Genomic DNA, 15,291 nt, shown 5'->3' with positions numbered 1-15,291 from the left:
GCCGCGGGACCTCTGCTTTGAATTCTAATTTTTAAGCTGTTTAAACAAATCCATTTTGCCATAAACTTACTGTAATGTTATATTTAGTAATCCATACATTAATATTTGCTTAATTACAATGTGTACTCCTCTGCACAGGTATCAGCCTGGATTGGGATATGAGAAACCTAAAGGTGCTCCAGAGAAAGAAATGTTATCTGCATCAGAAAGGGAATCAATGATCAATGAGTCTCAAATCATGATGCTACAAGAACAAGGATTTAGTTTTCATTCTCTTCTCTATCCTGCCAGTGTACCAACAGAACAGTCTGCCTCTGTGGTCAGCCTACTAGTGGGGCTGCTGGGTAAGCTAGAAATCTGTGTTTGCTTCTGCCTATTAAGTTATGTCAGACCCACCCAGTGTGGTAAGCAGCTGGGGTCTAATGTTTTATCCAAGTAACATCCAATTCCATCCCATGTTTGCAGGGCAGAGAAAAGAGGCCATAATAGGAACATTATTGGCCTGCTACAGTGTATTTTTTTTATTTGAAAAGCAGAGGAAAAAAGCCTGTTAAGTTCCAGCGTATTTTTCCTCCTTTTCCTTCTTAACATCTAGATATGTGCAAAAGTAAAGCCAGGAAAACATTTTACTTAAGAACATTATTTTACTACTTTTTTCCAGTTTTGTTTGCTTTGTTCGCTGGTCTGGGGACAGAAGGTATGTAATGCTAAAAGTAGAAAAAAAATACAGTTATTATTTACCTTTTTGGAACAGCATTTCCTACCACAGCATGTGGGACAGAAGACTGTCTGATTCACGAGAAAATAATATACAGGGAGTCTTTCTTTAAGCAAAACCTGGGCTGTGGCCAGAGAGACACAAAGCAACAAATAACAGGTAATATAGTCAGTGTTTCTTGGCCAACAACATTACAGAACCCAACATTTCAAAAAATATAAATTTTATTTCACTTTCAGAGAGTTTAAGTTGTGTGATTGGATAACTAAAACACTGAGGCTTGTCACTAGAAGGCCAACTATGCCAGAGAAATATTTTTGCACCACTGCAACTTGAAAATAGAAAAATGAGTGTAAACTAAAACACTCTACTTTTATGTCATAATTTTTAAGTTTTTATGTACCTTATTTATCAGCGTATAACACACACCGGCGTATAACACGCACCCCAATTTAGGAGGGAATTTTAAGGAAAAAAAAACTTTAGGAGGGAAGTTGAAGGGAAAAAAAACTTACATTTAAATGCCCATCATTGCAGCCTTCTCAGTGCAGCCTTGCCCCAGTGCAGCCTTGTCAGTGCAGCCTTGTCATTGCAGCCTTGTCAGTGCAGCCTTCCCCAGTGCAGCCTTGCCGGTGCAGCCATGTCAGTGCAGCCATGTCAGTGCAGCCATGTCAGTGCAGCCTTGTCAGTGCAGCCTTGTCAGTGCAGCCTTCCCCAGTGTCCATTGCAGCCTTGCCCCAGTGCAGCTTTGCCCCAGTCCAGCCTTGCCCCAGTCCAGCCTTGCCCCAGTCCAGCCTTGCCCCAGTGCAGCCTTGCAGCTCGCTGAGCTTCAAAATCGCAGACCGCGATTTGAAAATGGCGCCGCCGGCGCCGAAATACACAGAGCCGGTCCTCGGCTCTTCTCGGCGGCTCTCGTTCACTTTCGGCTCCACTCGGGATGGGCGTGACGGTGAGCGGAGCTACACTCGGCTAGGTTCGGGCGGCGCTCGAGTGAAGCCGAAAGTGGCTGAGAAGAGCCGAGGACCGGCACTGTGTATTTCGGCGCCGGCTGCGCCATTTTCAAATCGCGGTCGGCGTTTTTTTAGATCTGACAGCGGGGGATCTCAGGGGATCGGCGTATAACACGCACCTGCGATTTTCCCCTGATTTTAAGTACGGTATTCAAAATACAGAATGCAAAATACAAGCTAAAAAAGAATACAACAAAACAAATATCAAACCGTGAAAGGGGGGCATACATGAATAACATTTTGGCATTGGACCTCAGGTGCCCTTTCATCAAGTTTCTGGATCATTACAACACTGTGGAGAACAACTATTAACCAGACACCCACCTGTTTTATGCCATAATTTTAACAATTTTAACAAAATAAAATAAAAGTATGTAACACAGTGTAGCGCTTACCTCCGAAGGAGCGGCTGATTAATTGTTATATCCGTAATTCACGTTTACAACCCAACCCATCGCAGCCCATAAATTCAGAAACACAGTCCATATTGAACTTTTCTCTTGCTTTATTAAGTAACATGAACTGGGATAGGAGAAGGGTTTCTTTTGAGATGCTCTTTTGTTGCTTTATCATCTTTTTACTTGCCTCTCATGCAAAGAACTAGAATCATTGCGGATAATAGGAAATCACTTTGTGCGATTTCTTCAATCAGGGAAGATGGAAGTAGATTCGATAGAGAATAATCGATAAAGAGTCACTCTGAATAACTTCTTCATCTGCAGAACTTTTCAAGAACAGTCTGTATCTCTATATGTGTGCTTGCCGCTTTACCGCTACCTTTTTACCACTACTTCCCATCTGCATGGTACTTCCAAGTTGAGCTAAAGAAAAGTCACTCTGAATAACTCCTCCCGCTTGACTGATTGGAATCCCGGGGCATTGCTGAACCCAAAGTCACAGGCCATCACCGCCTGTCTCACTGACTTGCGTACCAACATCCTTCAGCCTCTGGCAGTACCCTTCCCTTGGGCTTTCACTCACGTGATCAATAGTTCATGTGCCACTCATAAACGATCGATCACCCAGTTTCCTTCCGCTTTGTTGCTACTTCTTCCGCAATGATTCTTTGTTCCCTTTTCTCCTTTCTGGCATGCTCCCTTCCCCACAGGGGCGGCCAACGACACCAGCGACTACATGCTGTACGGTGCTGCCTCTTCCTCTATGGGGACCGGTTCTCCTCCCTCCTCGTAGGGGGGGCTCTGTTGGCTCTCCGGAAGGGGAACCTCTCCCCTCCAGGAACCAGGCTGGCTTCTCCAAGCTCGACCAGGAAACAACTACTCCTGGACCATGTGACCCGGCTTTTATATGAGAGTCCCGGGGCATTTCCAAACAAATTAATGATTGGCCGAGACTTGCATACAAACCACCTGCCACTCAAATCCAAAATGAACAAACAGGCCTGCTGTAATGGTACAAGCCTGCCTAAATTTACCTGGAATTGTAAACTAGAAAAAAGGTCACCTACATAAAAGTAGGTGCCCGCTACATACACCCCCCACTTCAATCACAACTGTCCCCAGTTGTGGGGAATGAATTTAGAGCACCTCCTTAGTTTTAAGGAGGAAAGAGCATCTCGTTACATCAAATGGAATGGGGAAAAGGAAAATGAACTTGAAAAACAATAATGTCAATATCACTGTACACAATAGCAACATAACATATTTCCTTATACAATTTACATGGCCTGACTGTAGATCCCTACAGCTAATATTCCATACAAGCGAAACCAAAGCACTGCTCCCGCAGGAAGAATACTATGCTTACCACAGGCCTTCATCTGTGAGATAGACAGCCATCATATCTTCAATATACCTAAAAGAAGACACAAAACATTTCTAACTAATACTAACTTCTACACACACACATTACCAAACAGAGGGGGTTATCATCCTCTATTGGGTAATTAATTAGATATGTACAATTCTTTATGGCATGTACGCTTCTGTTAGGATAATTGCTAACTCAAAAGGAGTCCAGCAGTCCTCCTGCAGAGTACACCCTAAACAGACATGCTCAACAGTTTAATCCGTTTGCCCGTTAGCAAATAAACTTTCTGTTTGGCTCTTAAACAAGAGTCCTTGTAGGAGTACTTGTATAGCAAAGGGACTTAGCAGAAACAGCACACTCTAGTGTCCATAACTTTGTCCTTGTTAGGCACCATGAATGTGAGTCTCCTGTTATGCAAAGTATTTGGGGAAAACCCACCCTAACCCATCTGCCATCCTGCAGTCAATCTGGGTAGTGAAATACATTTGTGAATGCACTTCCAACAATCCAGCTCACAAATAGTACCTCGGGTCAGGCAACCTTTTCCGACTGTCCCCTGGTCCTCTCACGGAGATAGAATAACTACGGGTGTTTTGTCCGGCCTTTACCACCAACACTCTATCTTTGTGAATCGCTCTTCCAAGTCTCCATTCACGGTGGATGTCTTTAAATCGGACCCAAACCTCACTGTCAGGTGTCCTTTTTGGCTTAGGAACATAAAGATAGTCCCAAACAAGTTCGTCCCATGCTTCCCTGGAACTCTCAACAATTTCCCTAATGTGTTCCGGAACATAGGGGTAATCTAGGCCCCACTCCTGAGCCACTTTCCTTTGAACCTCTGTTTGAAATGTTGCGAGTCTAGGCAAGTCTTTAGCCTTTCCTCTACCAGGCAAAACACATGCATCAGTAGCTCTGCTGACCCATTGTTGAAACGTAGCTGTCCTAGTAGGAAGGGTAGTACTTGAAACATTAAACGGAGGTACTGGAGTTTTAACTGTACCAGATAACTTTCCTGACACTTCTGTGGAAGCCTCCACTGAATTAGAACTTTCTAGGAAACATTCCTCCTCATCACTTGACTTCAACTCTTCTGGGGATGAACACTCAAACAAATTGTCCATTGATCCATATTTTTGCAAAATCTGCGGTGATCCCCAATCTTCAGCCCGGCCTCTGTCTACCCTGTCCGGCTCACCCGAGGGATCCCCCTCCTGTAACATAGGCTCCTTCCGGATGGGCAAATCAAAGTGCTTACTGCTAACCGGCTCCTCAGGGGTTTCTTCCAAAGACTGGGCAATAACTTCAACAGTCCCTGGGTCCCCAGCCAGGCTACAGGCTTTTCCATTAGATCCTACCTTATCCTCTGGTGGCTCCGATTCAGCCGAATCAGATGGGAGCTCCTCCACGGCTGCTGCAGGCGATACACGACCCTCTCCGGCCTTCCGAATCACCTGTTCTTGTGGCAGACAAAGTCCCGTTGCAATATTGGCATAATAATATTTGACCTCTTGTTGGACGGGTCCCAACCATGTCAACTGGATACCGCAATGTCCACACTGAGCCCAGGCGGTGACTCCAACCGTAGGCCTCCGACATCCGGGACACAACATACAGAGCCTCTCCACTCTGTCAATCACTCCCAGTGCCAGTCCTCTGGTGAGCTCCAACCGAACACCGGTATCGATCAGAACCCGGTCCTGCAAATCAGATAACCGCTGCATGGCAAGTGTATTCCCAACACCTTCCGCCATCTTTCTCCGCCTGTTTCGGTCTGGCGCGTGGCACGCTGAACGCTGAAAACTTTTCCTCTGGGGCATGGCTCCACCCCTCACTTGTTGGTTCAGCGCGAGAGGAACTGTAGCTGCATATTTTCAAAGTCCTCCCCAGCAACCCCTGGTGGCAGGTACTGTTATACTGCAGGCTATCTTGGCAACAGTTACTGAAATGTAGACTTTGTTGCTATGGGAGATGGTTAGTGGCAAACGTGAAACAGATATTCCAGATGAGCCCCCACATGTAGCACTTACCCCCGAAGGAGCGGCTGATTAATTGTTATATCCGTAATTCACGTTTACCACCTAACCCATCGCAGCCCATAAATTCAGAAACACAGTCCATATTGAACTTTTCTCTTGCTTTATTAAGTAACATGAACTGGGATAGGAGAAGGGTTTCTTCTGAGATGCTCTTTTGTTGCTATCATCTTTTTACTTGCCTCTCTTGCAAAGAACTAGAATCATTGCGAATAATAGGAAATCACTTTGTGCGATTTCTTTTTTTTTTTTTTCGTAATCTTTATTAAGGTTTTTAACTTTACAACCCATATAAAAAGAAGTGACAGTATTATAAAATTGCTTTTAACATCTTCGTTTTTACATCGGACTTGCATTGCAATACATACTAGTTAGAATATACCCTTACCATACCCCATCTACCCCTCTACCCCTCCCTCCCCAGATACACAGGTTTCCTCTTTTCCTCTACTACCTATTATATCCTAGCTTTACCAACCATGGGTTCCACATTTTTTCGAACTCCTTGAGGTTCCCTCTCTTGATTTACAAGAGAGGGAACCTCAAGGAGTTTGAAAAAATGTGGAACCCCTGGTTGGTAAAGCTAGGATATCATTTCTTCAATCAGGGAAGATGGAAGTAGATTTGATAGAGAATAATCAAGAAAGAGTCACTCCTAATAACTTCTTCATCTGCAGAACTTTTCAAGAACAGTCTGTATCTCTATATGTGTGCTTGCAGCTTTACCGCTACCTTTTTAAAACTACTTCCCATCTGCATGGTACTTCCAAGTTGAGCTAAAGAAAAGTCTCTCTGAATAACTCCTCCCGCTTGACTGATTGGAATCCCAGGGCATTGCTGAACCCAAAGTCACAGGCCATCACCGCCTGTCTCACTGACTTGCGTACCAACATCCCTCAGCATCTGGCAGTACCCTTCCCTTGGGTTTTCACTCACGTGATCAATAGTCCATGTGCCACTCATAAACGATCGATCGCCCAGTTTCCTTCCGCTTTGTTGCTACTTCTTCCGCAATGATTTTTTGTTCCCTTTTCTCCTTTCTAGCACGCTCCCTTCCCCGCAGGGGCGGCCGATGACACCAGCGACTACATGCTGTACGGTGTCGTCTCTTCCTCTATGGAGACTGGTTCCCCACCCTCCTCACAGGGGGGGCTCCGTTGGCCCCACCGGAGGGGGAACCTCTCCCCTCCAGGAACCAGGCTGGCTTCTCCAAGCTCGACCAGGAAATAAATACTCCTGGGCCATGTGACTTGGCTTTTATATGAGAGTCCCGGGGCATTTCCAAACAAATTAATGATTGGCCGAGACTCGCATACAAACCACCTGCCACTCAAATCCCAAATAAAAAAAACAGGCCTGCTGTAATGGCACAAGCCTGCCTAAATTTACATGGAATTGTAAACTAGCAAAAAAGTCACCTACATAAAAGTAGGTGCCCGCCACAACAGTTTGTTGCAAATAACAAAGGAAAGCTAACTTAATCAGGGAAAAATAACTAAATCAGGGGTCTCAAACTGACAGCCCTCCAGCTGTTGCAAAACTACAAGTCCCATAAAGCATTGCAAGGCTGACATTTACAAGCATGGCTCCCACAGGCAAAGGCCTAATGGGACTTGCAGTTTCGCAACAACTGGAGGGCCGCCAGTTTGAGACCCCTGCACTAAATACTGAGTGGAAAGAATGTGAGTTATTGTCTATAGGGACCAGTCACATTCCTTATTTATTACAAGTGGCAGTGATACAATACCGTCTTTAAATTTGCAAGGGAATAAAGGATTATACCAGTTTGGTCATTCTTGGCAACAACTCAAGTTTCTTTATATGTTCTTTCCAGTTTTTATAAATAGTCAACTAATAGACCAAGACATTGAAGCTAATAAATGAACCATTTTTTTGTCATTATAAACCTAAACAAAAAAGTAGAATTTAGTTCTCTACTTCAGGTTTTAACAAATAAAAATACAATACAACACAAACCTCTCTAAGTATAACTATCAACCAATAAGAGCAGTAAACTATTTGTATAAATGCACTATATTACCATAAGTATTGGGACGCCCGCCTTTACACACACATGAACTTTAATAGCATCCCAGTCTTAGTCCGTAGGGTTCACTATTGAGTTGGCCCACCCTTTGCAGCTATAAAAGCTTCAATTCTCCTAGGAAGGCTGTCCACAAGGTTTAGGAGTGTGTCTATGGGAATTTTTGACCATTCTTCTCCAGAAGCGCATTTATGAGGTCAGGCACTAATGTGGACGAGAAGGCCTGGCTCGCAGTCTCCGTTCTAATACATCCCAAAGGTGTTCTATCGGGTTGAGGTCAGGACTCTGTGCAGGCCAGTCAAGTTCCTCCACCCCAAACTCACTCATCCATGTCTTTATGGACCTTGCTTTGTGCACTGTTCCAAATCATTTGGTGGAGGAAAGATTATGGTGTGAGGTTGTTTTTCAGGGGTTGGACTTGGCCCCTTAGTGAAGAGAACTCTTAAAGGATAAGTTCACCTTTGTTCACCTTTTCTTTTTTTCTTTTCCTACATTCCAGCTCCCCTATGTACCAATACAGCATTAATGTACTTCTTTTGCCAAAATAAAACAGCTTTCCATTTAATATATGCTCGCTTACCTCACTGTCTTTATGGATGTTTCAAAACACTGCTTGATTACTTCTGCCTTACTTCCTAGACAGACTTACATGGAAATGGATGAGCAAGTTTGGGATGGAGGAGCTTGACTGGCCTGCACAGAGTCCTTACCTCAACCCAATAGAACACCTTTGGGATGAATTAGAGTGGAGACTGCGAGCCAGGCCTTCTTGTCCACATCAGTGCCTGACCTCACCAATACGCTTTTGGAAGAATGGTCAGGCATTCCCATAGACACACTCCTAAACCTTGTAGGAAGGTTTGTTGCTAAGGGAAGATTTGGGAGGCCGCATTCCCTAATGTAGTACACAAAACTAAAAACACCCTTTAAATAGGACTTTTTAGGGCATCCACAACTTCAATAATATGTAAAAGATATATTTTTTATTGAAAACAGGTTAAAAATTATTCCATACACTGAAATTAAAAATCAGGTGCAGTTTACATGACAGAGAACAATTCAGAACAGTCAACACACAGATTTGATGAAGACAGTAATGGACCAACGCATTTCGAATTTTATAAATTATAGCTCATTCTTCTTCAGGGGGCACATAAATGTAAAAAAATAGTTATCTATAATACAAAAAAATATATTAGAACAATAGTCATTATAGACCATAAGTTTGAGATGGAAATATATATATATATAACCACTTACCCCTTCAGGCAAGAGGATTTGGAACCACATCAACAATTTAAAGACAACGCTTGTCATATGCTGCTGTGTGTCTCAGGAGGGAGGCACTAGAATACTCACTTCTAGGGATGAGCATCACCTGTTCGACCGTTCGTCGAATTGCGAACGATATGGGCCATTTGCGCCAAATTCGAGTGGCGCGTCACGGCCCATAATTCACTGCGGCATCGCAGTGCATTGCTGGCTGATGATTGGCCAAGCATGCACTATGACCCGCATGCTTGGCCAATCACAGCGCCGTGTGTACAGAGAGCCGTAATTGTCCAGGGTGGCTTTGGCCAATTATGGCTCAGGGAGTTTAGTACATGCCCCACACTATATAAGTGGCGGCCTTGTGTAGTGTGTTGCGGCGGCGGAGAGAGATAGATAGACAGAGAGACAGTGTCATTTGATTTAAGTTAAAGTAAGCAGGTCGAGTCAGTTAGCTGCACTTACAGTGTATTGTGTGTATATATATGCATCCCAGGTGTTGTATGTGTATATATATATATATATATATATATATATATATATATATATATACACTGTATTCAGTTTAGCTAGATCCGTACCTGTTATTCTCTTCCTAATATACTGACAGGCAGGCAGGTGTTTTTACAGTATTTACCTGAAGACAAGTGCTTGTGTTCTTCTTCTGCTCCTATTAATAGCACAGGCAGGCTCTTGAAGTATTTACAGTTAGTGTACTGTGTACCCTGCACAGTTGCACCTATAGCTACCTGAAGACAAGAGCTTGTGTGCTTCTTCTGATCCTATTAATAGCACAGGCAGGCTCTTGAAGTATTTACAGTTAGTGTACTGTGTACCCTGCACAGTTGCACCTACAGTATAGCTACCCAAAGACAAGTGCTTGTGTGCTTCTTCTGATCCTATTAATAGCACAGGCAGGCTCTTGAAGTATTTACAGTTAGTGTACAGTGTACCCTGCACAGTTGCACCTACATTATAGCTACCGGAAGACAAGTGCTTGTGTTCTTCTTCTGATCATATTAATAGCACAGGCAGGCTCTTGAAGTATTTACAGTTAGTGTACTGTGTACCCTGCACAGTTGCACATATAGATACCTGAAGACAATTGCTTGTGTGCTTTTTCTGATCCTATTAATAGCACAGGCAGGCTCTTGAAGTATTTACAGTTAGTGTACTGTGTACCCTGCACAGTTGCACCTATAGCTACCTGAAGACAAGTGCTTGTGTGCTTCTTCTGATCCTATTAATAGCACAGGCAGGTTCTTGAAGTATTTACATTTAGTGTACTGTGTACCCTGCAGAGTTGCACCTATAGTATAGCTACCTGAAGACAAGTGCTTGTGTGCTTTGTCTGATCCTATTAATAGCACAGACAGGCTCTTGAAGTATTTACAGTTAGTGTACTGTGTACCCTGCACAGTTGCACCTACAGTATAGCTACCTGAAGACAAGTGCTTGTGTGCTTCTTCATCTCCTATTAATAGCACAGGCAGGCTCTTGAAGTATTTACAGTTAGTGTACTGTGTACCCTGCACAGTTGCACCTACATTATAGCTACCTGAAGACAAGTGCTTGTGTTCTTCTTCTGATCCTATTAATAGCACAGGTAGGCTCTTGAAGTATTTACAGTTAGTGTACTGTGTACCCTGCACAGTTGCACCTATAGCTACCTGAAGACAAGTGGTTGTGTGCTTCTTCTGATCCTATTAATAGCACAGGCAGGCTCTTGAAGTATTTACAGTTAGTGTACTGTGTACCCTGCACAGTTGCACCTATAGGTACCTGAAGACAAGTGCTTGTGTGCTTCTTCTGATCCTATTAATAGCACAGGCAGGCTCTTGAAGTATTTACAGTTAGTGTACTGTGTACCCTGCACAGTTGAACCTACAGTATAGTTACCTGAAGACAAGTGCTTGTGTTCTTCTTCTGATCCTATGAATAGCACAGGCAGGCTCTTGAAGTATTTACAGTTAGTGTACTTTGTACCCTGCACAGTTGCACATATAGCTACCTGAATACAAGTGCTTGTGTGCTTCTTCTGATCCTATTAATAGCACAGGCAGGCTCTTGAAGTATTTACAGTTAGTGTACTGTGTACCCTGCACAGTTGCACCAACAGTATAGCTACCTGAAGACACGTGCTTGTGTGCTTCTTCTGATCCTATTAATAGCGCAGGCAGGCTCTGGAAGTATTTGCAGTTAGTGTACTGTGTACCCTGCACAGTTGCACCTATAGCTACCTGAAGACAAGTGCTTGTGTGCTTCTTCTGATCCTATTAATAGCACAGGCAGGCTCTTGAAGTATTTACAGTTAGTGTACTGTGTACCCTGCACAGTTGAACCTACAGTATAGTTACCTGAAGACAAGTGCTTGTGTTCTTCTTCTGATCCTATGAATAGCACAGACAGGCTCTTGAAGTATTTACAGTTAGTGTACTTTGTACCCTGCACAGTTGCACATATAGCTACCTGAATACAAGTGCTTGTGTGCTTCTTCTGATCCTATTAATAGCACAGGCAGGCTCTTGAAGTATTTACAGTTAGTGTACTGTGTACCCTGCACAGTTGCACCAACAGTATAGCTACCTGAAGACATGTGCTTGTGTGCTTCTTCTGATCCTATTAATAGCGCAGGCAGGCTCTGGAAGTATTTGCAGTTAGTGTACTGTGTACCCTGCACAGTTGCACCTATAGCTACCTGAAGACAAGTGCGTGTGTGCTTCTTCTGATCCTATTAATAGCACAGGCAGGCTCTTGAAGTATTTACAGTTAGTGTACTGTGTACCCTGCACAGTTGCACCTACAGTATAGCTACCTGAAGACAAGTGCTTGTGTTCTTCTTCTGATCCTACTAATAGCACAGGCAGGCTCTTGAAGTATTTACAGTTAGTGTACTGTGTACCCTGCACAGTTGCACCTACAGTATAGCTACCTGAGGACAAGTGCTTGTCTTCTTCTTCTGATCCTATTAATAGCACAGGCAGGCTCTTGAAGTGTTTACAGTTAGTGTACTGTGTACCCTGCACAGTTGCACCTACAGTATAGCTACCCAAAGACAAGTGCTTGTGTTCTTCCTCTGATCCTATTAATAGCACAGGCAGGCTCTTGAAGTATTTACAGTTAGTGTACTGTGTACCCTGCACAGTTGCACCTACAGTATAGCTACCTGAAGACAAGTGCTTGTGTTCTTCTTCTGATCCTACTAATAGCACAGGCAGGCTCTTGAAGTATTTACAGTTAGTGTACTGTGTACCCTGCACAGTTGCACCTACAGTATAGCTACCTGAGGACAGGTGCTTGTCTTCTTCTTCTGATCCTATTAATAGCACAGGCAGGCTCTTGAAGTGTTTACAGTTAGTGTACTGTGTACCCTGCACAGTTGCACCTACAGTATAGCTACCCAAAGACAAGTGCTTGTGTTCTTCCTCTGATCCTATTAATAGCACAGGCAGGCTCTTGAAGTATTTACAGTTAGTGTACTGTGTACCCTGCACAGTTGCACCTACAGTATAGCTACCTGAAGACAAGTGCTTGTGTTCTTCTTCTGATCCTATTAATAGCACAGGCAAGCTCTTGAAGTATTTACAGTTAGTGTACTGTGTACCCTGCACAATTGCACTTATAGCTACCTGAAGACAAGTGCTGGTGTGCTTCTTCTGATGCTATTAATACCACAGATAGGCATTCTGCTAGCTGCTGTATAATCAGTATATATATATATATATATATATATATATATATATATATATATATATCCCAGTTTTGTGCAGCTACATCTCACTGCAGTGCAGGCCATTAGTATGTCTGGAAGGCCAACAAGGAGAGGCAGACAGTCACAAGCCAATAAAAGAGGGCAAGCAGGCTCTGTGTCTAGAGGCAACAGTGCTGGTCATGGACATGGTGCATCCTCATCAGCACGTGGCCGTGGGATACGCTTGTCCTTTTTTTCGGCAGCTGGCCGCGTTGAGCCGCAACATGCCGAAGACTTGGTAGAGTGGATGACCAAGCCATCCTCATCCTCCTCATCCACTCTCACCCAGGCTCAGGGTACGTTGTCTGGCAAAGCAGCTGCCAACGCGGCCTCTTCCCTCGGCTCAGTGGCATCAGTCACTCCTTCCCTAGCCCCACCATGTCCTCCTGAGGAGTCCCCCGAACTGTTTGACCACAGTGTTGGGTACATGCTCCAGGAGGATTCCCAGCGTTTTGAAGGCTCCGATGATGGTACTCAGCTAGAGGAAGGCAGTAACGTGAGCCCAGACAGAGGGGGTGCCCAAAAAGGACAGCAATCTGGCAGTCATGTTCCCCCAGCAGCAGCATGCTGCCAGCTTTGCTCCAGTGATGAGGAGGGAGGGGATGATGAGGTCACTGACTCCACATGGGTGCCTGATAGGAGAGAGGAGGAGGAGGTACTTCACCAACAAGGCAGGATGCCCTCCAGGGGCCAGCTTAAGGGCAGCACACCGACTGCATCACACCGCAGAGCTCCGCATGTGCAGGGCGCTGCTGTCTCTGCGCGTTATTCCAAAAGTTCTTTGGTGTGGGCCTTTTTTGAGACGAGTGTATCAGATCCCACCGCTGCTATTTGCAACATATGTCTCAAGCGTATCTCGTGTGGCCAAAACATCACCCGCCTGGGCACCACATGCCCAGACATATGTTGACCTGCCATGCAGTTTGTTGGCAAGCATACCTAAAAGACCCACACCAAAGAGGACCTCTCCTTGTTCCCCATCAGCTGGGATTTCCAACCCCACTATACCTTCAATCCTCTCTGAGACCTGCACTGAGAGGAATGAAGGTGTAGAATTAGGTGTGTCACAGCCAAGTACTTGCGGGCAATCTGCTATGGGTACACGGACGTCAGATTGTACCAGGCAAATTTCCCTGCCCCAGCTGCTGCACTGCCGAAAGAAGTTCGCTCCCAGCCATCCACATGCCCAGCGGTTGAATGCTAGCTTGGCTAAATTGCTAGCACTTCAACTGCTGCCTTTTCAGTTTGTAGACTCTGCCCCCTTCTGTGAGTTTGTGGAATGTGGTTCCTCAGTGGCAGGTTCCCAAACGCCACTTTTTCTCGTGGAAGGCAATTCCGGCTCTCTACCGGCATGTGGAAGGCAATGTCTTGGCCTCGCTTGACAGGGCGGTCAGCGGTAAGGTGCATATTACTGCTGACTCATGGTCCAGCAGGCATGGACAGGGACGTTACCTATCTTTCACAGCGCATTGGGTGACTCTTCTGGCAGCTGGGAAGCATGCAGGACAAGGAGCAGTAGTGTTGGAGGTTGTTCTGCCACCACGCCTCCAAAATGCTACTACTGGTGATTCTGACACACCTCTCTCCTCCACCCCCTCCTCTTCTTCTTCCTCCATGGCCTCTTCCTGTGCTTTGTCCTCGGAACCAGCTGTGCTCCGTAGGCGTTCAAGGGGCTATGCAAGTACGCAGGCCAAAAGAAGCCATGCGGTGCTTGAGCTGGTGTGCTTGGGGGACAGGAGCCACACTGGGGCAGAAATTCTGTCAGCTCTGCAGGGGCAGGCTCAGAGGTGGTTGACACGATGCCAGCTTCAGCCAGGAATGGTGGTTTGCGACAATGGCACCAACCTCCTCTCCACCCTCAGGGACAACTGACCCATGTGCCCTGTTTGGCTCACGTCCTTAACTTGGTGGTGCAGCGGTTCTTGGGCAGGTACCCGGGCTTACAGGATGTCCTGAGGCAGGCCAGGAAAGTCTGTGTGCATTTCCGCCGGTCATATAATGCCAGTGCTCAGCTGGCTGACCTCCAAAAGGAATTTAACCTGCCCAAGAACCGCCTAATCTGTGACATGCCCACCAGGTGGAACTCAACGTTGGCCATGCTGCAGCAGCTGTACACGCAGCAGAGGGCCATCAATGAGTACCTGTGCGACTATGGCACCAGGACAGGGTCAGGGGAGCTTGTTTTTTTTCCTCATGCAGTGGGCCATGATCAGGGATGCATGCACTGTCCTGTCACCATTTGAGGAGGCCACAAGGATGGTGAGCAGTGACAGTGCATGCATCAGTGACACTGTCCCCTTTGTCCATCTGTTGGAGCACACGCTGCATGGAATAATGGACAGGGCACTTGAGGCAGAACAGAGGCAGGAAGAGGAGGACTTCCTTATCTCTCAAGGCCCCCTTTATCCAGACAGTGTTCCTGCATGCCCGCTGATCACACAGGAAGAGGACGAGGAGGAGGAGGATTGTTTCAGCATGGAGGTGGAGCCTGTCACTCAGTATCAGCAGCAGTCTTCAAGGGATCATTTACAGTCCCAAGAAACCCATGGACTCGTACGTGGCTGGGAGGATGTGGCTGCGGATCATGTCGTCTTTAGTGACCCAGAGGACTCTGGACCGAATGCCTCAGCAAACCTACGCTGCATGGCCTCCCTAATCCTGCAAAGCCTGCGGAAAGGATCCTCGTATTCGTGGTATCA

The 15,291-nt window shown here is 45.5% G+C and overlaps 1 protein-coding gene across 4 annotated transcripts in view; it reads left to right on the top strand.

Moving 5' to 3' along the window:
* Nucleotides 1-15,291, top strand: part of SLC7A2 (solute carrier family 7 member 2) — a 181,867-nt gene that overhangs the window by 145,948 nt on the left and 20,628 nt on the right. For all 4 annotated transcript variants that reach the window (XM_073608069.1, XM_073608060.1, XM_073608051.1 and 1 more), the window contains one exon: nucleotides 139-344. In XM_073608069.1, coding sequence (XP_073464170.1) covers nucleotides 139-344 — 206 coding nt within the window. The remainder of the gene's footprint in view (nucleotides 1-138; nucleotides 345-15,291) is intronic.

The sequence above is a fragment of the Aquarana catesbeiana genome, linkage group LG01, assembly GCF_042186555.1.
Source record: "Aquarana catesbeiana isolate 2022-GZ linkage group LG01, ASM4218655v1, whole genome shotgun sequence".
NCBI classification, from domain to species: domain Eukaryota; kingdom Metazoa; phylum Chordata; class Amphibia; order Anura; family Ranidae; genus Aquarana; species Aquarana catesbeiana.
The sequence above is the reverse complement of the archived record's forward strand: the minus strand, read 5'-3'. Positions and strand labels throughout refer to the sequence as shown.